The 26,503-nt window shown below is 54.5% G+C and overlaps 1 protein-coding gene across 9 annotated transcripts in view; it reads right to left on the reverse strand.

Annotated features, from left to right (window-relative positions):
• Positions 1 to 26,503, reverse strand: part of UNC13A (unc-13 homolog A) — a 62,429-nt gene that overhangs the window by 24,734 nt on the left and 11,192 nt on the right. For 7 of the 9 annotated variants that reach the window (XM_036450158.2, XM_036450161.2, XM_036450156.2 and 4 more), the window contains 20 exons: positions 25,769 to 25,868; positions 23,825 to 23,942; positions 21,551 to 21,674; positions 20,884 to 20,957; positions 19,876 to 19,930; positions 18,045 to 18,080; positions 15,973 to 16,180; positions 13,226 to 13,780; positions 12,277 to 12,385; positions 10,285 to 10,331; positions 7,960 to 8,038; positions 7,815 to 7,820; positions 7,308 to 7,379; positions 6,818 to 7,037; positions 5,988 to 6,215; positions 4,813 to 4,954; positions 4,524 to 4,693; positions 1,743 to 1,858; positions 622 to 785; positions 85 to 235 (listed from right to left, as the gene is read on the reverse strand). In XM_036450158.2, the coding sequence (XP_036306051.1) occupies positions 85 to 235; positions 622 to 785; positions 1,743 to 1,858; positions 4,524 to 4,693; positions 4,813 to 4,954; positions 5,988 to 6,215; positions 6,818 to 7,037; positions 7,308 to 7,379; positions 7,815 to 7,820; positions 7,960 to 8,038; positions 10,285 to 10,331; positions 12,277 to 12,385; positions 13,226 to 13,780; positions 15,973 to 16,180; positions 18,045 to 18,080; positions 19,876 to 19,930; positions 20,884 to 20,957; positions 21,551 to 21,674; positions 23,825 to 23,942; positions 25,769 to 25,868 (2,774 nt within the window). The remainder of the gene's footprint in view (positions 1 to 84; positions 236 to 621; positions 786 to 1,742; positions 1,859 to 4,523; positions 4,694 to 4,812; positions 4,955 to 5,987; positions 6,216 to 6,817; positions 7,038 to 7,307; positions 7,380 to 7,814; positions 7,821 to 7,959; positions 8,039 to 10,284; positions 10,332 to 12,276; positions 12,386 to 13,225; positions 13,781 to 15,972; positions 16,181 to 18,044; positions 18,081 to 19,875; positions 19,931 to 20,883; positions 20,958 to 21,550; positions 21,675 to 23,824; positions 23,943 to 25,768; positions 25,869 to 26,503) is intronic. The other 2 variants (XM_036450157.2, XM_036450159.2) reach the window with 2 other exon arrangements.

Here is a 26,503-nt window from a genome sequence, read left to right on the forward strand (position 1 = left end):
TCCAAATTGGAAATCGGGGAGTTGGATAGGGTTTCACCAGCACAGGTGTGGGTTCTCCCTCATCCCCCAGGCCCTGGGACTGACCCCGAAGTTGGAGGCTGCGAAGCGGTCAGAGGCAGACACGTTGGTGGAGGCGGTGGTATGCGCATAGTAGGCATTGATGTTGGCGAGCAGGGTGCTCATGACAGCAGGCACCCCGGGACACATGTACTTGGAGGAGAGGCAGGCAAAGTGGCTGGTGGAAGGGAATAGGAAGCACTGGGCCTGGTGTTCAGCCAGGACAGGCTGGGCTCCACCTAGAATGCCTCCAAGACAGCATCTTGAGTGACTCCTCCCAGCCTCCCCGCTCCCAACCATTCCCTTTCCCTCTGCCTGATTCTGTCCTTTCTGTCTCCTCTCTGTCAGCCTCTAGCTCCATCTCTCATCCCTGTCACTGCAGTCCCCAGCACTGGCCCTTTTCTAACCTCCAGGGGGATTACATTACACCTACCATACCCACTTCCTCTCCACTCCTTTTCCTATGAACCCCTTCTATCCCAGATCTGCCAGTATCCACTTGGTGACCCCCTGCCTCAGTTTTCTGCACCTCACCCTGATGCCCACCCCAGCCTACAGCCTCACGTCATGGCTTGGTAGATGGACTCGACGCCATAGCGCATGGCAAATTCATCCACAATCTCCTGAGCTGTCTCATCATAGTAAACCTTCCAGGCATCGTCACCCTTGGCATCCGGGATCTTCACCACCCCGTTGTTCTGCATGTCAGTTACAAAGTGGAACAGGTTCTGCCAACACAAGAGAAGAAGTCAGAATGCAAGGAGGCACAAGGGGGCAAGTGTAGGGCATCGTACATTATCTATCCATTTGTTTATTCATTAACTCATTCATCTACTCTTTCACCCATTCAGCTACCAAAAATTTCACCTATCCCTCCTCCATTCTTCCAATAATCTATCTATCCACCTATATATTCACTCTTCCATCTGTTTACCTGTTCATCTACCCACTCATCCACCCACCTATCCACTTAACTATCCCCAAATTCCCCATCCACTAATTCACTCTTCTAGTAATTCAACCACACATCCATCCATCCCATCCACATTTACTCACAACTTAATCAGTTCATCCAACAATCTATCCCATCTTCTACATACAACTTAATCTGTCCATCCAATAATTCATCCATCTACCCATTCAATCATCTGACCCCCATCAATTTACACATGCATCCATCATCTATCTGTCCATCCATCTAGTTATCCTTTCATCTGTCCAACTACCCCTAAATTCACCCATCCATTAATCTATACTTCCAATAGTTCAATCACACACATCCACTCATCCCTCCATTTTTATCCATTCATCACTCATTCATCTATTTAATCATTTATTCATACAACAAATTAAATTATACCCAGGCATCTGGAAGAGACAGATGCAGATCCAAACAGCCTAACTTTGAGGTTCAAGGATGGGACAGATGGAAGACCTGGAGCTAGGCAGTGAGAGTCTGCCGGGAGGTCAGAAAGGGCTTCCTAGACAAGGGGACCCTGAAGCAGACCTTGATGGATGGGAAAGAGTTTTCCAGGTGGAGAGAATGGCATGGGGGACAGTCTCAGAAGCCCAGGGGAGTGTGGAAGGAGGAAGGAGGGAGGAGCTGGACCGGGCGAAGTGGCAAGTGGAGGTAATGTGGGAGATCACAGTGAGCTTTTAGGGCAGGGTGGAGCAGCGGGCCTCACCTCATGCAGACAAGTATACTGAACATGGTAGGGGGCCACCTTCTCCTCCCCTTTGATCTCCACACTGATGTGTAGCCGGATGGCACCTGACACAGCAGATTTGTCAGTCCTCTTGTCTGCAGGGCAGAAAGGGATGGTAGTGTCAGAACCTCTCAATCTAGAGAAAGTATTTAGTTAATTAGTTAGTTAGTTAGTTAGTCAGTTAATCCTCACCCGAAGATATTTTTCCATTGATTTTCTGAGAGAGTGGAAGAGAGACAAAGAGAGAGAGAAACATCGATGTGAGAAAGACACATCGATTGGTTGCTTCCTGAATGAGCCCCAGTCTGGGGATTGAGCCTGCAACTGAGGTACATGCCCTTGACCAGAACTGAACCCATGGTTCTTCAGTCCGCAGGCTGACACTCTATCCACTGAGCCAAATCTGGCCAGGGCTATCCCTGGGCTATTTTAATGTATGCATGACTCCTCAGATTGCCTCTTTAGGCTCATGTCTCTCACGTTAGACTAGAATTCTGTAGGCTCTGTCTCTCTCTTCAAACTAGGACCCCAGACATTGCTTCTTCACTCCGATTAAATTCCTGGTCTGTATCTCCCTCTTTAAACTAGGAGCCTTAAGCACAGCTTCTCCCCCAGATTGACCTCCCAGGGTCTGTGTTCCCAATCAAATCAAGCTTCCCAAAGTCTAGTTATCTTGTTATACAGGGTTCCTGGGTCTGTGCCTCTCTCCCTCCTCAAACTAGGATCCCCAAGTCTTGCTTCCTGACATCAGAATAGGGTATCTAGATTTCTTCCAACCAAACTAAGTTCCTCAGCTCTGCTCACTCCTCTCAGAGTGGGTTCTTCCTACACTCACAGGCTGAGCTCACAGACCCTGCATCCGCCACCAGGCTGGGCTCACAGATTCTACTCATCTTCTTAGTCGGGATTTTTGGGTCTGTAGCTCACTTCTCGGATTAGGATGCCCAAACTATACCTCTTCTCTTACATCGGATTCTTAAAGTTCCATCTTCCTTCTCAGGTTGGAGTCTTGGGTCTGTGCCTCTCTCCTCAGTCCAGGATCCCAGGCCTTATTTTCTGTGTCCCCCCTGAGACTGGAATACAGAGATTCTGTCCCCCCGACACTCCCTCAAAACAAACTAAAAACTTCCTAGGTTCATGGTCGGCAAACTGCGGCTCTCGAGCCACATGCTGCTCTTTGGCCCCTTGAATGTGGCTCTTTCACAAAATACCACGGCCTGGGCGAATCTATTTTGAAGAAGTTTAGGTGTTAGAAGAAGTTTAAGTTTAAAAAATTTGGCTCTCGCCGAAACCGGTTTGGCTCAGTGGATAGAGCATTGGCCTGTGGACGGAAAGGTCCCTGGTTTGATTCTGGTCAAGGGCATGTACGTTGGTTGCGGGCACATTCCCAGTAGGGGGTGTGCAGGAGGCAGCTGATCGATGATTCTCTCTCATTGATGTTTCTAACTCTCTATCCCTCTCTCTTCCTTTCTGTAAAAATTCAATAAAAAATATATTTTTAAAAAATTTGGCTCTCAGCGGCTGCCAGGCTGGGAGCAGCCAGGCCCGGAGCAGCCGGGTCTGGTCCAGCCAGGCCAGGAGCAGCGGCTGCCAGGCTGGGAGCGGCCAGGTCTGGAGTAGCCGGGTCTGGTGCGGCCAGGCCCGGAGCAGCAGCTGCCAGGCTGGGAGCGGCCAGGCTTGGAGCAGTGGCTGCCAGGCTGGGAGCGGCCAGGCCCGGAGCAGCCGGGTCTGGTGCGGCCAGGCCCGGAGCAGCCGGGTCTGGTGCGGCCAGGCCCAGAGCAGCAGCTGCCAGGCTGGGAGCGGCCACGCCCGGAGCAGCCGGGCCCGGAGCAGCCGGGTCGGGTGTGGCCAGGCCCGGAGCAGCAGCAGCCAGGTCCAGAGCAACTATTAATAGGTCGGGAGTGGCGGTGACCAGACCTGGAGCAGCTGGTTGTGGAACGAACCAGAGCAACAAAGGCCAGGCCCGAAGCAGCCAGGCCCAGAACAGCTCGCTCCTCACCTGCCCCTGCCCCAAGGCTGCCTCTCAGACATGGCTGGAAACTTTTGTGGGAACTTGAGGGTCTGCTGAATCAAGTGATGAAGGCTTAGATCTGGATGTGTTGAGTTAGTATAGGGCTGGGGTGTTGATCTGTGAGTGCCTTGGGTGGGGCCTGGATGAGGCTGGTTGACCTATTTGAAAATGTCTTTTGTGTGAAATGTATCATTGGGCATGTGGTGGTATTATTGATATGAGAAAATGCTAAGTAACTGATTTACTATCTGAAAAGGGATTTACTATCAGGGAAAGGGAGGGAGGAAGAGACTGAACATAAACTGTGCACCTATGGATGAGGACAATGGGGGATGGGGAGGGGGCGGAGGGTGGGGTGGGAACCTGGTGGAGGGGGGAAGAAATGAGGAACCTTTGTAACAATATGAACAATAAAGATTGATTTAAAAAAAAAATTTGGCTCTCAAAAGAAATTTCAATCGTTGTACTGTTGACATTTGGCTCTGTTGACTAATGAGTTTGCCGACCACTGTCCTAGGTTCTTCTGTTCACTCTGTCAACCTGAGATGCTTCCTGTCGCCATGAGATCATGCTCACAGAGTGTGCCTTCTTCACCAGATTGGGGCCCACAGACCCTGCCTCCTCCATCAGATTGGGCTCCTGGACTGACTCCTTCTGACATAGTGTCTCTCCCCTCCAATGGGATTCCCCACTTTGGTTGGCTCCCGGAGCCCCCTCCCTGCCTCCTGCAGGCCCCTCCCCTTGCTCACCCAGGTTGTACCACACGTCCATCTCGCCACTGAGCGTCCGCACCTCGATGATTGTCTGCCCCAGGAAGTCATCAGACTCTCTCTTGAACCGCTGTTTCACGCGGGATTTGATGTCATCATCTTCGTCCCAGACACGTACCTTGATTCTATCTGAGGAGTTGTGACATTCACTGCAGGGGGAGGCGGGAACGAGGGTCAAGCAGCTGGCTTGGGCTGGTATCGGCGCCCCCTTGGGCTGCCCCAGGAGGGAGCTCTGCCTGGGACACAGGGGGCCCAGGCAGGCACTTACAAATGGAAGTTCTCCTCCCACACAGGGTTCAGGTTCCCGTAGATGGTCTTCGTCCGTTTCTTGGTCTTCCCGACCTGGACGGTGACATAGGGGTCACTAGATCCCGTCTTGTCCTTTGCCTGCAAGCCCTGGGCACAGACCACTGGAAGACACACGGGACATATAAAGGTGGGCTCAGGGAAGAAGGCATGTTGAAAACAGGCATTTCCAGGGGCTCCAGGCTGTTTGCTGGGGACCCCTGTGATGTGGCCCAAGGGCTGGGACTGCTTACTGGGCACAATGACCTTGCCGAAGAATTAATATCCAGAGACACTCAGTCAGTGAAGGATGGGAAGGAGCCCCAGGGCCACCCTGAGAAAGGGACATTCTTAGGTGTGTGCTCTACACTGCGCCCTTGAAGTTCCCCTGTAGGACTGAATCCCCATTGACCACAAAAACCACCTACTCATTGGTGGCCCCTGCAGGGCAACTTTCCTCTCTGTTCCCAGACTTATGTCTCCACCCACCACCAGGGCGTCCTGGGACCACCTCCTGGACACCCATCTGCTCTGAATCATCGTGGGGTCTGTCTCCTGGGAAATCCCAATGAGGTTGGGCGTGGATAAACACCCTAGGGCAGTGGTCAGCAAACTGCGGCTCACAAGCCACATGCGGCTTGAGAGCTGCGGTTGCCACTCTGTTGACTAATGAGTTTGCAGACCACTGACCTAGACTCTGGATTCCAATAATTTCAGGCTGATCTTGTTCCGTGTGATTAAGCCCCTAAGCCCACACGACAGTGGGAGCTCAGTACTGTCTCCTAGTGGCCCTCAGTGGGAATAAGCCCCAGGTGTCCACAGCATTGCCTCTTGGCACCCTGTGAAGAGCTTCTTCTGGCCCAGCTTCACTTCCAGCTCCCACAGGGCTTCCGGGGATGGCCTCCCAGACAAACCATGTGCCCTCGACTCCTGTTCCCGGGATCTGATTCTGGGGGCACTAATCAAGATGCACCCAGATAGCGTGTCATGCACATACGTTTGGAGACATACGTGTCCACCCGTGGGCACAGAGGCGCACACACGTGGACCTGGGAGAGCCACAGATAGGCTCAAGCATCGCAGCAAAGGGAAGGAAGGGGCCTGGGAGGGAGCTAGCGGGCTGGGAGAAAGGACCGGTGGCTGCACTGGTGGCCTCACCAGTGATGCTGATCTTGGCCGACCACTTGGACGTGCCGTCCAGCACGCTCTGCTTGACCGCCTTCATCTGCTGCGTGTGTGCGGCCTTGGTCACAGCGAAGATCTCCTGGATGAGCTCGAAGATCTCGGGCTTGTTGCGCTCCCGGATCTTCATGCGGTCCTTGAGCACCATGATGATGTTCTGCGTCCGGTCCTCGGCGCCGTGCTTGGAGCTCTTCTCCGCCGCCCCTGCGGAAGCAGCGGGCAGCCGGCGCTGTCGGGGAGCCCTCAGGGAGCCAGCACCCCAACTCCGGAGCTCCCTCAGCGGCTGCCCGGCCGCGGACACCTTAAGCCGTGGGGGTTCGTGTGAATAACCCCCAAGCTAGAGCTTCCTACCTGTTCTCTGAACACCTCCTCCCGCCAGGCTTTCTGCCCGTCAGAGCCTGCCCCTCTGCCTCCCCTGCCCCCTCCATGACCCCACCCTTCTCTGCACTCTCTCCCCTGCTGAGCTAACCCTAACCCGTTTTCCTAAGGGGAATGAATGGGTGTCTTTCATTAACCAACCCCATCCCAGACATTAAGCCAGCCTTCTGCGACACCTCCTTTCCCCTCCTCTCGCCCCCATCCTCCCCGCAAAAGGAGTCCCGCCCTAACCCTCGCCCCCAGTCCCTGCCCGAGGCCCCCACCGCTCACCGCCCCGCCCCTCTCTCCAAGCCCGTCTCCCAGTGCTGCCGGCCCTCAACCCGCCTCCGCAGAGCCCCGTCCCCACTCCGCCCCGCCCCCACTCCGCTCCGCCCCCAATCAGCCCCGCCCACCACTCGGTCCCGCCCACCACGCAGCCCCGCGCTCACGCTGCAGGCAGTCGGCGTTGAGCAGGTCCTGGCACTTCTCGTGGCACTTGACGCCGCACTCGGTGCAGCGCATGCCCTGCCGCGCGATGCCCCACAGCAGCCCTTCGCACTCGTAGCAGTAGGTGGGCGTGGTGGCCGTCCACACCTCGAAGTTGTGCGGCGTAGTGCACGAAATGGGGTAGATTAAGGCTTGCAGGGTCTTCTTGTAAACGTGGTTTTTCTGCGGGGAGGGAAGGAGGGGCGGCGTGGGGCGCAGAGTCCTCCCCTGGGGGCCCTGTCTGCCAGGCCCTCACCCTGTGCAGAGTCTGGTCTAGTCTCTGCCCCTCCGTGGCCCCCACGGGGTCGGAATTCAGCAGTTCCCGTGTACAGAGAGTGCTACCCCCATGCTGAGCTACCGAACCCAGGAGAGTGAGGAATGCCCATCCCTGCCACGCCCTCTTCCTCTTCCTCCAGAAGCCCCCAGGTAAGCCCACCTCACAACCCCACGCACCAGCTCCTCGTTGTTCAAAGTGCTGGAGGCCAAGGCTGAGGTGATGCCCGCTTTTCTGGACTGGACCAGGGACTGGTGTGGGAGGCCACCGAGGGAGCCATGGGGTTGATGGAGACCCATGGATTGTTGTGGGGAGCAGAATCCACAGTCAGTCACGGTTGGGGCCACCAGTCCCGAGGAACAGGACACGGGTCACAGCAGCAGGAGCAGAACCAGCAAAGAATTGGGAAATGACAGAAGGGACCCTGGAAGGTGAGCAGCCCCACACCCCTGGCTCACCCATACCTTCCCACCACGGGCCAGACTGGGCCATGCTCACCAGCCACAGGGCAAAGGCACCAACCACCATGATCCAAGGTGGCGAGTCGCCTGCTGTCTTCCCCACCCATGAACTTAGGACCTGGCAAGGTTCCCTCCCCAGAACCCGTGGACGGGGCCAGTTGGAAGATGGCAGTGGAGGGGTCTGGGGAGGAGACGCAGGGGCCCAGGTCACCATCACTCACTCACCATGGCCTGAAGAATCCAAGCAGCACATGGGGCAGAAATCAGATTATGTTAGTCCCGGAGAACGCCTGGCCAGCCCCTCGGGCCCGGTCTGCCAGGGGCAGCTGCACAGGTTGGCACCAGGGGCCAGGAGGGCGAGGACACTTACCAGGTCACTCACGAGGGGGATGGGCTTCCTCTTGCGGATGTCAGGCATGCTGTCGATGATGATGAGACCCCCTCCGGGGCTGTAAGACACACACAAGGATGTCTAGGGCCCGGGAAGTCTCCCCTCCTCCAACAGACATCGCCCGAGGCTGGGGCAGGACGTGCCATCTCACAAGCGTTAAGAATTTAATTGTGTGTCTCCCCCCCCCCCCCAAAAAAAAGATACATTCAAATCTAATCCACAGGACTTCAACATAGGACCTCTTTGGAAATAGGGTTACTGCAGAGGTAATTTGTCAAGATGATGTCATACCAGGGTACAGTGGGCCCCAAAACAACATGGCAGGTGTCTTCCTAAGAAGAGAGGCACACAAGCAGAAGGCAGTGGCGTGGCAATGGAGGCAGGCACTGGAGTAACATGTTTACAAACCAAGGAATACTACGGATTGCTGACAGCTGCGGGAAGCTGGAGAGGCCAGGAAGAAACTCTCCCCTACAGCTGTCCAGGGAGTGTGGTCCTGCCCATGCCTTGATCTTGGACTTCTGGCCTCCGAACGGCGAGGAAATAAATTCCTGTTGTTTTAACACCCCTCTCCCCCACTATGTGGTCCTTTGTCACAGCAGACCCAGGAAATGAAGCCTGGGCTCACCTTCCTCGTCCGGGAGGTGGGGAGAGGATGCAGGCGCCTATAGTTAGTAAACATTTGAATTAAGGCAATCCCAAATAATATATAAAAATATCAAGGAAATATTTCCTTTTTAATAAAAATATGTTTTTTCCCCCCACTTATTTTTTAGAGAGAGGAAGGGAGGGAGAGGAGGGAAAGAGAGATTGAAATATCGATGAGAAACATTGATCAGCTGCCTCCAGTGCACCCTGTACTGGGGATGGAGCCAGCAACCTGGGCATGTGCCCTGACTGGGAATTGAACCGGACTTCTTGGTGCATGGGTGGGTGTACCAATGTGTGAGTGTGTGTGTGTGTGTGTGTGTGTGTGTGTTTATTGAAAATCTGTCCTGGAAGGAGTGATTTTAACTCCCACAGGAATGAGGGAGCTGGAAATGGTGTTTGTGTTCTTGTCTCTCGGCAGTTTTGCAGTAGCTGGAGGACTGAATGAGCATGTGGCAGATGCCATCGTGGCCTGTCTGCATTCTCTTTACGGAGAGGTGTGCTCATTCCTGAGAAGGTTCAGCGGTGGCTCCTTTCCAGAAGGTTCTCCCGGGCCAATGACTGGCCGATGAGGGAGATGTCTGGCAGCCAATGACGCTTGGACAAGCTCTGGGGTGTAATTCATGCTCCAGTGCCCCCTGCAAAATCAGGCAGGGCCTGGCGGCTCCCGAACTACATGTCTGCCCAAGCTGCCTCCCAGGCCTGATCCTGCCTGTCACATGGGTGTCCTGAGAGAGCTTCCCCTGTCAATCACACACCCAGGAACCCCCATCTCAGTCCCTGCTTCCGGGGCTCCCTGCTCATCTGGGAATCAGAACTCTGTTTGCAAAAGGCCTATGAGGGAAGCAGGTCCTGCTATTTTTAAACGTGAGTGCAATTTAAAAATATCTTTTGCATCCTCCAACCTCACCATCCAAAGGCTGAAAAACACATCCCTAAAAAGTAGTAACTTAAGAAGTTGGATCTGACAAATTGCTCCATTTAAGAACAAAGGATTAATCTTTCCTCCCACTGATTTTTTTTTTTTTTTTTTTTTTTTGAGAGTGGAAGGGAGAGAGGGAGGGAGGGAGAGGGAGAGAGAGAAAGAGAAACATTGAAGAAACACATCAATTGGTTACCTTCCTCCTGCACATGTCCCGATGGAATTGAACCCACAACCCTTCGGACCACAGGCTAATAATCTAACCATTGAGACACACCGCCAGGACCCAAATGATTATGTTAATGAAAAATGCCGGCGGTGGCAGCAGCAGCAATAATCTGAGATTACTAAATGCAGAACCAAAGCAAAAAATTCACTCCAGGGTGACAGATGGGCGGTGGGGGAAAATGGATTTCCCCTTTAGCTCACATTGGGGGGAAGCACTTCTGAATTATGAGTGGCTTGGGCAAGGCATGCTTCTCCCTGGACTCAGTTTCCCCATTGCAAAGCAGAGTAGTGGCCCCTACCATGGGTTTGTTGTAAGGGTTCAACATGTTACTCTCTTTGGCTCCTGAGTGCCTATGACAGTGGTTCCATTATTCCACCCCTGCCCAGTCCCTGCCCCATCTGAATGGAACCTCTCCCAGCCTTTGCTGACCTCAGGCTATGGTGCAAACCGGCCTTAAGCTGTGGGTTAAAAACTTCCTTCCACCCCCAAAAGCTCCATTACTCACCCGCCTTTGAACCACAGGGATTTGGACATCTCTCCTTCTCCCCGGGCCTATGGGACCGACAGACAAATGTGGTCAGTGTGCTGTCCCTCCCAAGGCAAAACAGGCTCCACACCCACTTCTGTCTCCCCTTTGGGCTGGGAGTCAGGAAACCTGGGTCCCGGTCCTCACTGTGTGTCCTTAGGGACCTCACTGGGTTTCTCGAGGCCTCGGCTTTTCCATCTGTAAAATGGGGAGAGAGAAAGGAGCTCCTCTCTGCCACCAATGTTAGTCTCCTCGTCTGTCAAACCTGGGGATGTGTTAGCATCATTCCAACAAGAGCTTATCCTATATAATAAAAGGCTAATATGCAAATCGACGGAATTGCGGAATGACCAGTTGCTATGATATGCATTGACCACTAGGGGGCAGATATTCGATGCAGGAGCTGCCCCCCTGGTGGTCAGTGCGCTTCCACAGCGGGGAGCACTGCTTAGCCAGAAGCCAGCTCACGGGTGGTGAGCTCAGCAGTGGTGGTGGTGGTGGGAGCCTTTCCCACATCCCCCAAGGGCTCCCGGACTGCGAGAGGGTACAGGCCAGGCTGAGGGACCTCCCACCTGAGTGCACGGATATCATGTACTGGGCCTCTAGTACTTCTAGAGGCTCCTGGGATTCTCAGGGGCTGGTTCTGACACTCATGAGAATCTGTCATCCCTTAAACTCCCTGCAGCCTCATCTGCTTGTCTGCTTTAGTGCCCCAGGGCCTTTGCCCAGGCTGTGCCATCTGTTTGTATGCCTTCCCACCTTCTGAACCCGACTATCACTCAGGTTTCAGTGTGACCCAGGGTCTATACCCGTTTCCCATGCCACTAAAGGGGACGTGGTTGGGGCAGGGCTGGGAAACACTCTTCTGAAATATCGTTAAAGCATCTTGAATACGTTAAGTGTCACCTCCTCCAGGGAATTTTTCTGATTGTCTGGGTTTGTTTTATGCCCCACCTATAAAACCCAGAGAGCCTGCCCACGTTTATTTTTCTTGTCATATCACTAGTTCCATTACAAAGGTAGAAACTGCTGGGTTTTTGTTTTGTTTTTAATTAATTGTTGATGTAATGAAAGTTATTCAGTAGACTTCACTGTATATTCTTTTCTATCTTTTGAATTTGGAACCGTGTGAATATATTATTTGGTCAAAAAAGAAAATTCTTTGTTTGAACTGATATGGAATTTGAAGTTTCTGTGGCTCTGATAATGGATGGCTGAAGACTTTGGCGATGTGATTAAGATCTCCTCTCCTCAGTTCCACCCAAATTTCGAAGGCCCCCTGGATAGTAACCCTATATTTCTGTGTCTAGCCCAGAGTGAGCTGAATGATGGAAGGAATAAGTAACGGAATAAGGAATAAGTAATGGTCTCCATCCTGCTCCCCATCTGAACAATCAACAAATCACTCTGACCCCGGCACTAATTGTATCGTTCACTGAATTCCTTGTCTGATGCTGACCCAACCTCAGACCTTCCCCCAATTCCGACCACGACACCCAGTATGACCCGAGCACTGAGCTCTTCCCCTAATACCGATCCTAACCCTGACCTCTGACTGCTGCCTTAATTCTGATCTCTACCCCTAAGCTCTCTCTATCCCTAACCATGAACTTGACCCCTGACAGGACTGTAGCCCTGACCTAGCTCCATGGTTACAGCTCACCACTCCCCCTTCCCTGCTTAGAAACACCAGGCAGGTGTGGGTGAGGCCAGGAATGGTGGTGCCAAGGCAAGGGCAGAAAAGGGCAGAGCCACGGAAGGACCAGGATGTACAGAGGCAAAGGCGTGGAGTGGGGAAGTGGACATGGCCGTGCTGCCCATGGGGCATGGCATGGTCTGGTGTGAGTGGTGCCCAGAAAGGACTAGGGTGGTGGGGCACTGAGGAGCGGGGAAGGGAGCATGGCCAGTCTGGGCGCGGGCGCGGTGGGTCACTGGGCTCTGGGAGTGTGGCTGGCCAGGGCTCTCACTCACCTCCTGCAGCTGCAGCCGCACTTTGTTGAAGGCTCGCAGCCAGTTGGCCTTGGCCCTGGACATGGAATCCTGACCTTCCTGGCCTTCCTCATCTTCTTTGGGCCTGAAACTGAGGCAAGGGGCGTCCTGAGGCACCAGGGCCGGCTCTCCCTCCACCCTCCACCCTCTACCCTCCACCCTCCACCTCACCCTCCACCCTCCACCCTCCACCCTCCACCCTCCACCTCACCCTCCACCCTCCACATCACCCTCCACCCTCCACCTCACCCTCCACCCTCCACCCTCCACCCTCCACCTCACCCTCCACCCTCCACCTCACCCTCCACCCTCCACCCTCCACCTCACCCTCCGAGGGAGGCCTGGCCCTTCAGAGACACTGTGGTGTCATGATGGAATGTACATGACCCTGGGGGACAGGGAGGGGGAGTGGTCACAGGGCTATGTGTTTATTGAAGAAATCGAGATGGGTCCAGGTGGTCAGAGGGGGTTCGGTGGGGTCGGAGGGGGTCAAGCCGGGTCATGGAGTAGTCTTAGGGACCATGCCTCTGTACCTCCTGGTCCTTCCATGGCTCTGCCCATACCACCGTGGCCCTGAGCCCCCTCTGACCTGTCTCAGTGCCCCTCCCCTCCTACATGCCCATCGTCTCTTACAGCCTTGGGTCCCCCAGCTCCCTTTTCCATACCTCTGGCCCTCTGGCAGGGTCCTAGCTGCCCACGGTCCTCCCAATGTGCTTGTGGCTTCTCCAACCCCAGCGAGCCATCTAGCCCCTCCTAACCCCTAAAACTACTTCCTGACCCAGCTTGACCCCCTCGGCCCCCATTGAACCCCCTCTGGACCCATCTCGATTTCTTCAATAAACCATTCCGCAGGCTCACATTCATTCCATCGTGACACCACAGACCCCTGGCCACAGTGACCTTGTGACAGCCCGTAGCCCCCTCCCATTACCTCTCCTCAGCTTTGGGGGCCTTGTCCTCGGGCTCCCGCTCAGCTGCGGGCACCTCCTCAGGCACGGCTGGCTCAGGGGCCACCTTGGCCACGGCGGGGGCCTCAGCGGGAGCCTTGTCCTCCTTCTCGGGGGCGGCCGGCGGGACACTGACGCGCTTGAAGTCCTTGGGCTCCGCCACTGCGGCCTCCTGGCGCTCAGTGTAACCGCGGATGTCATCAGGCACCTCTTCTTCCTCTTCCAGCTCCTCCTCATCCTCAGGCAGCTCCTCCTCCTCCTCCTCTTCCTCCTCCTCCTCTTCCTCCAGGAAGTCCTCCAGGTCCTCGTCCAGCTCCTCGTCCAGCTCCTCGTCCAGCTCATCCTCGTCCTGGTCCCAGCGCGGCGAGTCCTTGTGGTAGCTGACTGAGCTGTGGCAGGAGTGGTAGGAGTCCCGGTCCCGCTCATCTTCGATCTCGGACCCCTGCAGGCTCTGCTCATCCGGGTCGAAGTCCTCGCTCAGCTGTGAGCTGCCCTGGCTCAGCTCCCCCGAGGAGGCGTAGCGGCTGCTGCCTGTGGGGCTGAGGGGACGGGTGGGGCTCAGGGACCGGGCACAGAGCCACTGCCCCACCAGCCCCCCTCTCACAGGTCCAACACCCAGTCAGTCATTCACTCAACATGGCTGTACACCTACTGTGCACCAGGCTCTGCTGTAGGTGCCAGAGAAGCACAGCCGTGAACCAAAGAGACAAAACTCCCACTCTTGTGGCCTTTATGGTCGGGGTGGACAGGCAACAAACCAGATCGATGATGTCAGTGATCAGTGATCACGTTCTACACACCATTCCCACCCGTGCCTGTGGAGGCTGCAGGACAGCCATGCCGGGGACCAGAATCAGTGTCCTCACCACGGCCCCCGGGAGACCTAGGGCCCCTGAAACGCGAACAGGGCCGTACCTGGCTCTCCACACCTCCCACCTCAGCCTGGGCCTCCCACCACTGAGCCTTCCCTCACCAGGGCCAGCGCCTGTCTGTCTCCACCCAGAGCCTCGGCCCGGCTCACAGCCGACCCTGCCACAGGCCCTGGGCTCCATCCCCAAGCATCTGTAAAATGCACCCACCTCTGCTCCCGGGGCCCGCGCGGGTCCAGGCTCTGCCATCTGCCCTGACATCCACTCTCACCCCAACAGCCCGTGCTTCCCACCGAAGCCACAGGGAGGCTTTTTGAACCATAAACCAAATCACATGCCTCCCTGTTCCAACCCCACCGGGCTCCTTAGTGTCCTTGGAATAAAGCCACTCTATGCCGCGCATCCCCCATGTGGCCCGAACCCCTCACCCCTCACCCTCGTCTCCCTCGCTGTCCCCACCTTCGCCCCCTGCTCCAGTCACACTGGCCTTCCTGCGGTCCCGCCCACACCCTACACTGAGGCCACTTCCAGGCTCTGCACGCGCTGTGCCCTCTGCCCTAAATGTTCTACCTTGAATATGTTCTTCTGTTTCCCTGGAGCTAAAAATTAGAGGATAGAGTCTAGTGTAGATGTTGAGTGTTTTAAAAAGTTCCTTCTAAAATATTCCATCTACAGATGATCTAAGCTTTCTACGGTGTGTGTGTGTGTGTGTGTGTGTGTGTGTGTATTAGAAAATTTTAAAATAAAAGTTGTTCAAATACGTGCAAAAAATTATATTGGTCAGTGCTAAAGTTTGAGTAGGAAGTGTATGAAATTTTCCTTTAAATTATATTTTACCCCAAATCTCTGCAATTCACATTGCCCAATAGAACTTCTGGCCAGGATGGATGTGTCTTCTGTCTAAGTGCTTCACAAATACTCAACCTGTTTCTTATCATGCTTGTTGCTTGTTATCATTCTGTTTGGAAGCCAAGACTGGGGCAATCAGGTCAACGAGGCGGGGCAGCAAGCTCAAGTTCCAGCCTCCCAGGCTCAAGGACCAGCATCCTGCCCAGGCAGTGGCATGGCCCTATTGGGCCGGTCTCGGGACCGCCTACGTTTAAAGCGGGGGTGATGGTGGCTGGAGAGGATAGGGGCAGCTCCCAAGTCACTGCGCCCAAGCTGCTGGCCAGGAGCACAGGGCCAGGGGGCACCAGGAAAGCAGGGACCACCAGCTAGCTGCTTGCTGAGATTTTTTCAACACCACTATGCTTCACACACACACACACCCCCCCCCCCCCCCATATCATCTCTTCCTCCACTACCCCACTCCAACCCGTTCAGAGAGTACATGAAGACCTGTGGCTTTTAAAGGAGTGCAAGAAGCCCTGGCTGGTGTGGCTCAGTTGGTTAGCACTGTCTCATGCATCAAGAGGTCGCTGGTTCGGTTCCCCAGCCGGGCTCATGCCCAGGTTGCTGGCTCAGTCCCAGTAGGAAATGTGCAGGAGGCAGCCAATCAATGTTTCTCTCTCTCTCCTCTGCTCTCTCTCTAAAATAAATAAAAACACATTTTAAATGCTGATTATAAAAAATAAAGAAGGGCAAGGAGCCCCCATATTTCAGGGGGGAACCTCAGGGGCCTCTGGATTGTCTTTCTTCAGCCAAAGCAGATCCACTTTTCTCAATCTTGTGGAATTTTCAGGTAAAGCAGGGGCTCCATGCCTACAAGAGGCGTGAATTCTAGACCCACTCACCTACACCCCAGCTCCCTCCAGCCCTCCACTCTTCCCTTCACCCCAGGAGACAGGGCTGGACACAACACACACACACACACACACACACACACACACACACACACACGACCTCGGTCCCACGGTGGCTACCTGAGGGCCCGAGGCTCAGAGAGCTCCTCATAACTGTGCATGGAGTCACTGTAGGATTCCCGGGAGCCCAGGGGCGGCGGGCGAACAGAATACTGGTGGACCGAAGCATTGGGCTGGGATGTGGTGTAATAAGGGGGCGGGATGCTGCTGCTGGTCTCGCTGCGATAGTCACTGTCACGATCGTCCACCGCACTGTCAGGGTCATCATCTGGAACAGAGAGGAGGGAAGGGGAGAGAGTGAGGAGGGAAGGGAGGGGGAGAGAGGGGGAGAGAGAAAGAGAAAGAGAAAATGGGGGCCAAAGCAGTACCTCAGACTTAGGGGATCTTCAGTGGTTGCTAACCAAGAAGAGTAATCATTACCAGAGTGAATGAAGGATATTGGGTCATGTAAGTAAAGGTACAGGCTTTGGAATAGGAAGGTGAAAACCCTGTATTTCAGAGTGACACTGTGATCCTGTAAAAGCCTGAAGTGGATGACCCCCTTAAAACTCTTGACAATTTGTTTATTCAATTATCTGGGTCTTTGGCCAAATTTGGCGTCCTTCTTACCAAACTGTCCTTGATGCTTTCAACCAAATCACATGAGGGAGGCTGAGTGAGTGTGTGTATGTGTGTTTACCACCACCCCCTTTTTTTCTGACAGACTGTCTATTTTTGAGGGGCAAATTGCTTTTAATTTTATTCATTTTGTTTTTACCCAGACCCTGTTTTTTATCAAATAATTGTGTGTGTGTGGGGGGGGTTGTTTGTTTGTTTGTTTTTTAGTAAATCGCTGCTTCCAGCTTTCAGACACCTGTCTCACCAAAAGGGGCTGCTTTTGGCCCCAAGGTCTTTTGCTCTTCACTCAGCTTTATCGGCTTTAGCCAAACTGGTTTAACTAAAAGCATCTTTGTTTTTCTTCTTTTGATTTCTTTCTTTCTTTCTTTCTTTCTTTCTTTCTTTCTTTCTAATCCCCACTCCTGAGGATATTTTTCCATTGACTTTTGGAAGTAATAGCAGGGGGGTGGGGGTGGGCAACATCGATGTGAGAAACACATCACTTGGTTGCCTCCCACACAGGCCCTTGAGGGGTAGGGTAAGGATGAACCTGCAACCTAGGAACGTGCCCTTGCCTGGGAATCGAAGCCGTGACCCTTCCATTCGCAGGCCAGCCCTCTAACCACTGAGCACACTGGCCAAGGCAAAAACACCTTTGTTTTTGATATTGGTTTGTGGGTGTTTTTTGTTGTTGTTTTTTTGTGCCAAACTGGCTGTTGCCAAATCTTGTCTGCCTAATGCCTATTCTACCCAAATTAATTGCTGACAGACTTGTTCCTGACAAAGTGTTTGGGATCAAAGTAAGTGTAAACAGTTCCCCTGGTCCTGGAGGGAGAGGGGGGGTGGGGCGTGTCCTCTAGGGGACAGATGGGGGAGGAGCCCCCAGCTGGTGGAGGGGAATGAAGGATGAAGATTCATACTCAGACCAAAGAACTGGATTTCTCTGGGAGAAGCAGGACAAGGGGATAAGGACGCTCTTCCTTAGGGAGAAAAATGGGCCTCCAATTGGGGGGGAGGGGGTTGTCTCCTTGCCCTGGGGGCAGATCGGAGGACATGCATGTGAGGGAGCTTTGGGGCTGGGGTCTCTGGCATGGTATCTGCCTGGGGACCCCTGTCCTGCGGCTCTGCCTGAGACCCTCTCTCCTTCCCACCCACACCCCTGAGGTGGAGAAGGGAGATGGGGAGACAGAAAGAGGGAGGAGTCACAGGAGAGGAGAGGAGGATCTACATGGGGGGGGGTGGAGGTCACAGTGCCCCGCTGGAGACAGGCAGGCCTCCTGTTCCAATGCCCCTCCCTCCCGGCTGAGACCTTCCACCCAATGACAGCGCCCACTTCCCACCAGACAGAGCAGGACCCCCCGAGACAGATGCCCATGGTCAGGGGCAAGAGGGCACAGAAGGGGTCTTGCCAGCGCTCTGGCCCCAACGTGCCAGCCACTGGCTCCTCGCTTCCCTGCATGGTGGGGCGGGGGCCTCAGAGTGGCCAAGGCGCCCACCTCCCTGTGGCCTCCCGGGACATCAGGCTGAGTACTTACTCTGCTGCTCACCCCAGCCAAAATAATTCCAGTTGCCTACAAAGAGAAGGGGCAGAGATAATAAAAGGGAGCAGGCAGAGGGGCACCGGAGGGAGGCTCCCCCATCCGCCTCCTTCTCCCCATCTCCTTCTCCCACCCAGGACCCACATCGCCTCTCAAACGGAGGGTCTTCCCCGAGGGCCACGTTCACCACGGCCACGTGCATCCCGCCTTCACCCACTCCTTTGGCAGGAAGGCCGGGTGTCTCTCTCTTTGGAGGCGGCCACGAGCTCAGCCAGGAGGTAATGAAGAGGGCATTTGGGATAAGGGTTCTTCAACTCTGCCGTCTGAGGCCAGCACTCTCTCCTCCTCCCCTCCCCTATTGCGTGCACAAGGGAAGCAATGTTGAACTGGAAATCCTAAATTTCAAAACACGCCTGTTGGGTGACTTCTCCCCCTCCCCTCCCATCATTCTGCTCATTGTACAGGGGGAGAAATAGGGTCCAGAGAGGTGGGATGAGCAGCCTGAAGTCACACAGCCTCTGAGCTTTAGGGCCAGGAAGAGAACTGCATCATCTCCATCACTCCCTGGCATTGTGGGAAAATGTCTTGCACCAGAATCCCAACTCCTTTGAAACATTCCCAAAAGGCCTTGGAGCTCAGAGGCAAATGCTGGGAGGTGGGTCTCCATTCCCAAATGGAATCCACCCTTCCCTTTAGCCCATCTGCCCAGGTATTCTTTGTTCTCGGCTCCTGCACAATCCTCAGTGATCCATTCATGGGGGGAGGGAGGTATCAATCCTTCTGGGAAGTGATGGCTCCACCCCAGGCAGGGAAGTCCAGGGGCCTTCTTGGTAAACTTCCCTCTTGGTAACATACACACATCAGGGCAGAACAGAGGTCCCCAATGGCAGCCCCCTAGCACATGCCCCCTCGAGGCTCCATCATCACCATCCTGGGCATATGGGGGGGAAGGGGAATGGGGGGGGAGACTGTGAGAGAGGAGGAAATGGGGGTAAGGAAGCAGATGGAACGGGAGGAAGAGGTTGAGGTGTGGGGTGGGGACAAGGTGTTGTGGGTTCGGGTTCTGCCCTGAGACTATGATTGTCACTTCTCCCCTCGAGAGGACTCAGGAGGAACTTCTAGGAGAGAGGCATCTCCTTGGCTCATGGATACCTGGTCTGAGTACCCCTGAGCATCCTCAGGGCCAAGGAACATAAGCAATCTCGAAAACTCCAGCCTCGTCGGAGGGGCAGTAGGCAGAGGAACGTGCTTGCTATCAGCATTAATAGATGCAGTGCAGTGGAAAGAGTCCCTCAGACCTAGGTTCAAATCCTAGCTTTGCCTCCTGCCAGGTGCGTGACCTTGGGCAAGTTGCTTCTTCTCATGGGCCTCAATTTCTCCATCTAAGAAAATGGGTGAATGGAACACTGTACGTGCACCTATTGTACATGTGTTGGCAGGACTGGCAGTGACTGTCTGTGGGCTGCGTGGGGGCCTGTGCTGGCTCCATGGAAGAGGTCCTCATCTAGGATTTGAGCGATGGGGTTCAAGAGTCTGAAAAATGTTTTTGAAGCCTCCAGATGTCCTAGGACCCTTCAGAATAAAGGGCCGTCAGATGCCCCATTTCAGAGTGAGTGACTCCAGGGATCAGAGAGGGCCACTGGCATGCCTGTGCAGTGTCAAGGCAGAACTCAAACCCAAGCCCCAGATCTCTTCGTCTTCCCACCACACTGTGAGCAGATGCTGCCCTCGCTGAGGACCCACATCTGGAAGGGAGCCGACTGTCTGCTACACACAGCAGTCATGTGGTGGGGAAGGGATGCCAAGAAAGGAATCGACAGGTACTTACAACACTGGTTGCTGGGGACGGGGAGAGGCTTGTCTGGCTCATCTTGGAATGAATACTGAGGGGAGGGAAGGAAAGAGGGCTCATCTCAGCGGGGCCAGAAGCCAGGGGACCAGGATGGTGCTCTGCTGTGTTCCATCCTGACTCCCCCGTGTCTGCCAACCCTCTCCCTCTGGAGAAAAGGGATACAATGTTCACAGAGGGAGACAAGTACACACAGAAGAACAGCGAGAAACAGATATAGAAAAAATAAAGAGACAGATTAGGATGAGATGAGAGAGAGAAAGAGAGAAGAAGAAGAAGAAGAAGAAGAAGAAGAAGAAGAAGAAGAAGAAGAAGAAGAAGAAGAAGAAGAAGAAGAAGAAGAAGGAGGAGGAGGAGGAGGAGGAGGAGGGGGGGGGAGGAGGAGGAGGAGGGGGAGGGGACAGAGAAATGAGGTTGGACAAAAATTACTCACATGTGAATATTGCCCCCTTACTCTCCACCACTCCCTAAAGAGTGTTGCAGTCTTGCCTGCTGTTTCTCCCCTGCCCTCGCCTTCTAAAGATTGTCGTCTGGGCCATATTGGGTCTTTGCACTGTGAGGGTGCAGAGCCAAGAAGAAGAAGGGGTGGCATGGAAGATCCGAGGTACAGGGGCTAAGGCCGGTGGGAGAGAAGAGAGTTTAGGAAAGTCTGAAAGTGTGACTTGAGGAATTGGGGCGTGCGGGGCAGAGAGGGAGTGTGAGAACGGCTCCGGAGCCCCTGTGTGCCCTTGAGGGTATTTGAAAAATGAAAAACTTGAGTCCATTGGAATCATCCTTATATTGTTAGACTGTGTGTTCCTGGCAGACATCCTACTTGGAGATTGGACCCCATGAGTCACTGATTTATTTGGGTTATGAAGAGTTAGAGACACAGACACAGGGAAAGACAAGGAGAGAGAAACAGAGACAGGCAATGGAGGACATGAGGAGACAAAGAGACAGACTCAAGAAGAAGAGAGGGCCCCCCCCCCCCCCATCGATACTCACCTCATCCTGGTCCCGCATGGCGTTCAGCTGCTCCAGCTTCTTGGCCCAGTAGCGAGCCTCCTCCTCAGGAATATCTGCAAGGGGAGCCCTGGCTGTGAGCACGGAAGCCCCTGCCCGCCACTCATCATCCACCCAACGCATCCTGAGGCTCCCTGGGCGGGTCTCCAGCGGGCGGAGGGCCAGGGTGGGCCCCTGCCCCGGCACTGCCCCAGCTGCCTTGGAGGTGGGCGGGGAGTGGGGGAGAAGATGAACCCTAGCATTACAACAGGGGGAGTCATAAGTTCTCGGAAGGATGACGTGGGAGAACCCAGCTGCCTCCAGGAAAGGCGGACTATGCCTCTCTGCCTCTGTCTTTCTGTCTCCTTGCCTCTGTCTGTCTTCTAAGCCCAGCTCACCCCTGCAGCAGAATGTCTTCTCCAGGACCTGCCAGGAAAGCTGGAGCCTGAGTCCCACGGTCCAGAGCATTGACTGCCCATTGGTGACCTGGAGGAGCTGGACCCCACTGTGTGCGCAGCAGGTGCACAGCTCAGCTGACTGGCTGAAACCCAGGAAACTCTCTCCTCTGGGGAGAGGAAACCTTGTCCTCAGAATGCGGGTTGTATGGGCACAGCCGGCCTGGCCATGCTCCTGGGACTGGGCCAGGGTCCTGTGCCTCCCCCACACTCACCTAAGGGCAGCTCGAAGCGGGTGTCAAGGAGGATGCGGTGGAAGGTGGGGTCCTTGGTGCCACAGATCTCACTGTCTGCCATGATGACCTGGGAGTCCAGGGTCAGCCACTCTCCAGGGCCGTCCTGGATATAGGGGGAGGGGACGACAGGGGTCAGGACCCTGGGTGAGGCGAGGTGGATCAGGCATCTGCTCACATGAGATGTCTCCCTCACTCCATCCCACCCCTGCCCCAAGAGCAAGGGCCACCCACACCACCACCCCTCCTTTACAGATGAGGAAACAGACTCAGTGCAAGGCAACATTGCAGGTCCAGGGAATGCAGAGTCAGGGACCCAGAGAGAGGGCCCATTGGGGTCAGCAGGAGCAGTCCTACTAGAGTTACACAGCCACGCCCCATCCCTCACGGGAGTTACGCAGCCCTGGCCCCATAGGAAAGCCCCGATGCTCCCACAATCCAGAAAGGAAACCCCTCCCCTGGTGATTGAGCCAGCCCCCCTGGGTTCAGAAACACAAATCCTTCAGCAGGCGGGTTCTCCTCTGAACCTCAGTTTCCTCATCTCAAGTGAGAATGATGCTGTGTGGGATTTGGGGTTTGCTTTCTGCAGCCCCAGGGGGAGGCTGGCAGGGGTGGGAGGAGTGCTCCAGGATCCTCTGCGCCGGCCATCACTGACACAGGAGACAGGGCCTTCCTCACACTTGGGGGGAGGGGCAGGGGGAGGAGCGGTCGCTGAGAAAATGTAGGGTCACCCTCAAGGCTTCCTTTTGGACTCACTTGCCTCGACTATTGTGCCCATTTTCTCCCTTTCCATTCATTTATTAAAAAATAAACCCTGCCGAAACCGGTTTGGCTCAGTGGATAGAGCGTCGGCCTGCGGACTGACAGGTCCCAGGTTTGGTTCCGGTCAGGAGCATGTGCCTTGGTTGCGGGCACATCCCCAGTGGGAGGTGTGCAGGAGGCAGCTGATCGATGTTTCTCTCTCATCGATGTTTCTAACTCTCTATCCCTATCCCTCTCTGTAGAAAAATCAATAAGATATATTTAAAAAATAAATATATAAACCCTTCCTGGTGCCTCCTCTATGCCTATCCCACGCTGGGCAAGTTCAGGATCCCCGAGAAGTCCACAGTCACAGGAAACAGAATGTGATAGAGACACCGCCTGCCCTGTGAGGTCAGGATAAGGTCAGAGGGAGGGAGGGGGGCTGAGGGGTTCAGGGAGGAGTTAAGAAGGGGTTGCTGAGGGAGGACATGGGAGCTAAGCTTAGGGGATAATGGAAGAGACATTGGAAGTCCAGGTGACAGCCTTCTTTGGAACTCTGTAAGGGGTGGAAGTTGGGGTGTGGAGGAAGATGAAGTTGGCGATGTGTGCAGGTGCCATCCAGAAGGCCTTCAGAGGGAGATGGGGAGGGAGGGCAGGAAAGAGTCCTGGGGTAGCCGAAACTGGTTTGGCTCAGTGGTAGAGCGTCAGTCTGTGGACTGAAAGGTCCCAGGTTTGATTCCAGTCAAGGGCATGTACATTGGTTGCGGGCACATCCCCAATAGGGGGTGTGCAAGAGGCAGCTGGTCGATGTTTCTCTCTCATTGACGTTTCTAGCTCTCTCTCTCCCCCTTTCTCCTCTCTGTAAAGTATCAATAATATATATATATATATATATATATATATATATATATATATATATATATATATAAAGAGTTCTGGGGTAAAAAGATGCTGCTGGGCTCAGCGTGGGGGGAGGGGAAGGGGAAAGGGGGAAACTTATAACCAAGAGACCAATGTTATTGTCTGGTACCATCAGGTGTAGCCTTCCTCCTGCACAAAGTGCTAATTACCCACATCATCCTTTCCCCTCTCTTCCATAAGAGTACATTTTTAGGTGGGCCCAGGGCTATGCAGCGTAAGACTACATTTCCCAGACCTCCCTTGCAGCTAGGTGGGAGTCCCTGACTAATTTCTGGCCAATGGGAAGCGAATGAAGTGCCAAGAGCAACCTCCAGGTTTGGTCCTTAATTTGGAGGGCAAACCCCCTCTGGCCACCTTTCCTTCCCATGATGGTTACGCAAATGTATTGGTGATTCTCCAGCAGCTCTCCTGGGCCGTGAGGTGAAGGCGTTCGGAAAGACAGAGCAAACAAGATGGAAGGAGTTGAGACCCTCGTCACTCTGGAGCTGCCGCTGAATTATCCAGGGAAGGAGGTAAATGTCCACCGAGTTTAGGCCACTGGCCTCTGGCTCCTCCCAGGCACCCCCCCCTAACCCTCAGCCCCAAACTCACTTCGTTGGACTGGCGGATGCTCTGCAGGGGGATCCACACGGTGCCCACCATCGTGTCCCAGATGAGGCCCTTGTTCCACACCTCCACCGTGAGCCCTAAGTCGAGGCGGTTGATCTCGCTGCAGAGAGAGAGGAGGGGGCAGGATGGGGCAGGAGTGAGGGTAGGGAGACACCAAAATAGAGACATAATGAGAGAGACACAGAAAAGAGACTCAGAAAAGTCAGCGCACTCAGCTCAGGACATATGGCCCGCTGGAATTTAAACCCAGGCCTGAGTGAGTCTTAGCCAGGAAGATAACACAGTGACTCTTGTTCACAGATGGAAACTGAGGTCAGAGGGCTAACGTACATGCTCAGGGCCTCACAGCAGAACCGGGGTTCCAAGCGGGGATGCAAGGGTTGGGGCAGATATCACACACCTTCTGCACCCCAACTTGCCTGGTCCTACCTCAATTCTCAGGCCGCAAGAATGCTAGCTAAGTGAGGACGGTGCCCAAATACCCTGTATGGCTCCCTATTACCCCACACTCCCAGTGTCACCTCTGTCCAATGGCCTGGGGACAACCTGAGCATATCAATGGCCCTCCCGTGAGTACTTTCCCTGCAGCCCCAGTCTAGCCATAGGCAGATTTGGCGGGGGGGAGAAACCTTGGTGAATGTCCAATTCACTGAACTGACCCGTTCGCCAAGGATTTATCTTAAGGAATGTTCTCCTTGAATATATCTGTGGTCTGTGACCTGGTCATTCAGCAACTCGCTTTTTCAAATGGGGAGGACCATCCTGTCCCTCCCCATTCACTGGCCCAAGAATCGTAGGGCCAGTTCCTCCCTCCCTTCCCCAGCTGCTCCTCTGCTCCAGGATCCTAACTGGGTTCTCCCGTGGCCTCCACCACTGTCAGGCCCAAGCTAGGGGTGGAGGGCTGCCTAGGTCCAAATCCCAGCTCTGCCACGGACAGGCTGTGTGACCCTGAGCAAGTGGCTGAGCCTCTCTGGTCCTCTGTTTCCTCATCTACAAAAGGAGGATGACAGCGGCACCTTCTCTCCCAGCGTTGTGGGCCAATTTATTTTATCAAAGCCTTAGCCGAGAGCATGGCACACGCTCCCATCATCAGAGGAGGCAGGCCCTGGATGGCTCTAGGTCAAGGGGAGGGACCGGGTCATGAATTCATTCAGTGATTAGGCAAATATTTATTGAGTGCCAGGCCCTGTGCATGGCCTGGGAGTCAAAGCAGTGACAGGGACAGATAAGACCATACCCTCATAGAGCTCACAGGTTAGGGTCAGGGGCCATAAATATGTCCAAAATTCGCACAAATGACTGGAATAACAGCTGGTAGCAGGCTAGAAATTACTCTTCAAGTGCAGCTTGGGGTAATGGTCAGGGAGGGCTTCTCTAAGGAGCTCACACAGCGGAGACAGGAAGTACTATAAGAAGGAGCCAGCTGGGAGGGGCAGGGAGGAGAGGAGAGCAAGTGCAAAGATCCTGGGGTGGGAACAGGCTGGCTGCGTTGGAGGAACCTTGCAGAGGGGCTGTGGCTGGGACAGGTGAGGCAGGAAGATGGAGACAGATACTGGTGGGGAGGGGTCACAGGGGCCAGGCCTCCTCCAGGGCTGAGGGGAGCCGTGTGGGTTTTGTTCTGAGGTGGATGAGCCACAGGCAAGTCTGGAGAGTGACAGGATGTGATTTGCCGTTTTAAAAATATCCCGGTGGCTGCCTGGAGAAGAACAGATTGCAGAAGGCAGATTGCAGCGGGAGGCCGGAGCGGAGGCTGGTGGCACCAGAGAGAAGGAAGGAGCTGGATTTGGGAAGAGCTTTGGAGACAAAGCTGATGGGTGGACATGGGGCAGAGGGAGGAGGGGGGTGAGCCCCAGATGACACCAAGGGACGTATTGGTGGGACCAGCAAGGTGCCAGGGGGTGAGGCTGGGCAGGACCAACCACTCACAACATGAAATCCTGCTCCCAGCTGGGCTGGCTCCCCCGCACAGCGATGGTCGTGCTCTTGACATTCTGCACCTTCAGGGTCACGTATGTGTTGAATTTCTCTGTGGCGGTGAAAGCAGGCGTTAGCGTAGGGGTTCAGACACACCCGGTGCCCCTTCTAAACTCTAGACAACCAGCCGTGATCCCCTAGGTTAGGGGTGTCGAACTCAATCAGAGAAGGGGCCAAAATCTAAAATCCAGCCTAAATCGCGGGCCGAATGGTTTACTGAACAGTCATAAACTGTCATTGTGATGGAAACGCAGCGGAGTGCAGTGATGACAGCACGGTGCGGGCCACATTGCAAGGCCTGGCGGGACGGATTTGGCCTGCGGGCCTTGTGTTTGACACATGTGCCCTAGGTGCTGTGTGCTCGGGGCCACCTCAGGTTCAACATACCACTCTGCTCCTGTGCATTCCTCCCGCCTCCGGGCCAGCCCCCCATGTTTCCCCCATTCTCAGTCCCTCAGAGCACAAGGGACGGACCTTAGTGCAGGGAGACGTGGGATTTGGGAATGCCTAATCCTGCTGCTTAAAAATAACTACATCCAACAGCCTAGGTTTTTAGCTGAAAAGACTGGGGCCCCAGATGGGAACAAAAGTGACTACACCTTCATCTCTCTGAGCCTCACTCTCCCCATCTGGAGCCTGATCTAAGAGTCCCACACAATCTCTTGGGTTCCTGGAAAGGGCCATTGG

Source organism: Pipistrellus kuhlii, unplaced genomic scaffold, assembly GCF_014108245.1.
Source record: "Pipistrellus kuhlii isolate mPipKuh1 unplaced genomic scaffold, mPipKuh1.p scaffold_m20_p_21, whole genome shotgun sequence".
Taxonomy (NCBI): Eukaryota; Metazoa; Chordata; class Mammalia; order Chiroptera; family Vespertilionidae; genus Pipistrellus; species Pipistrellus kuhlii.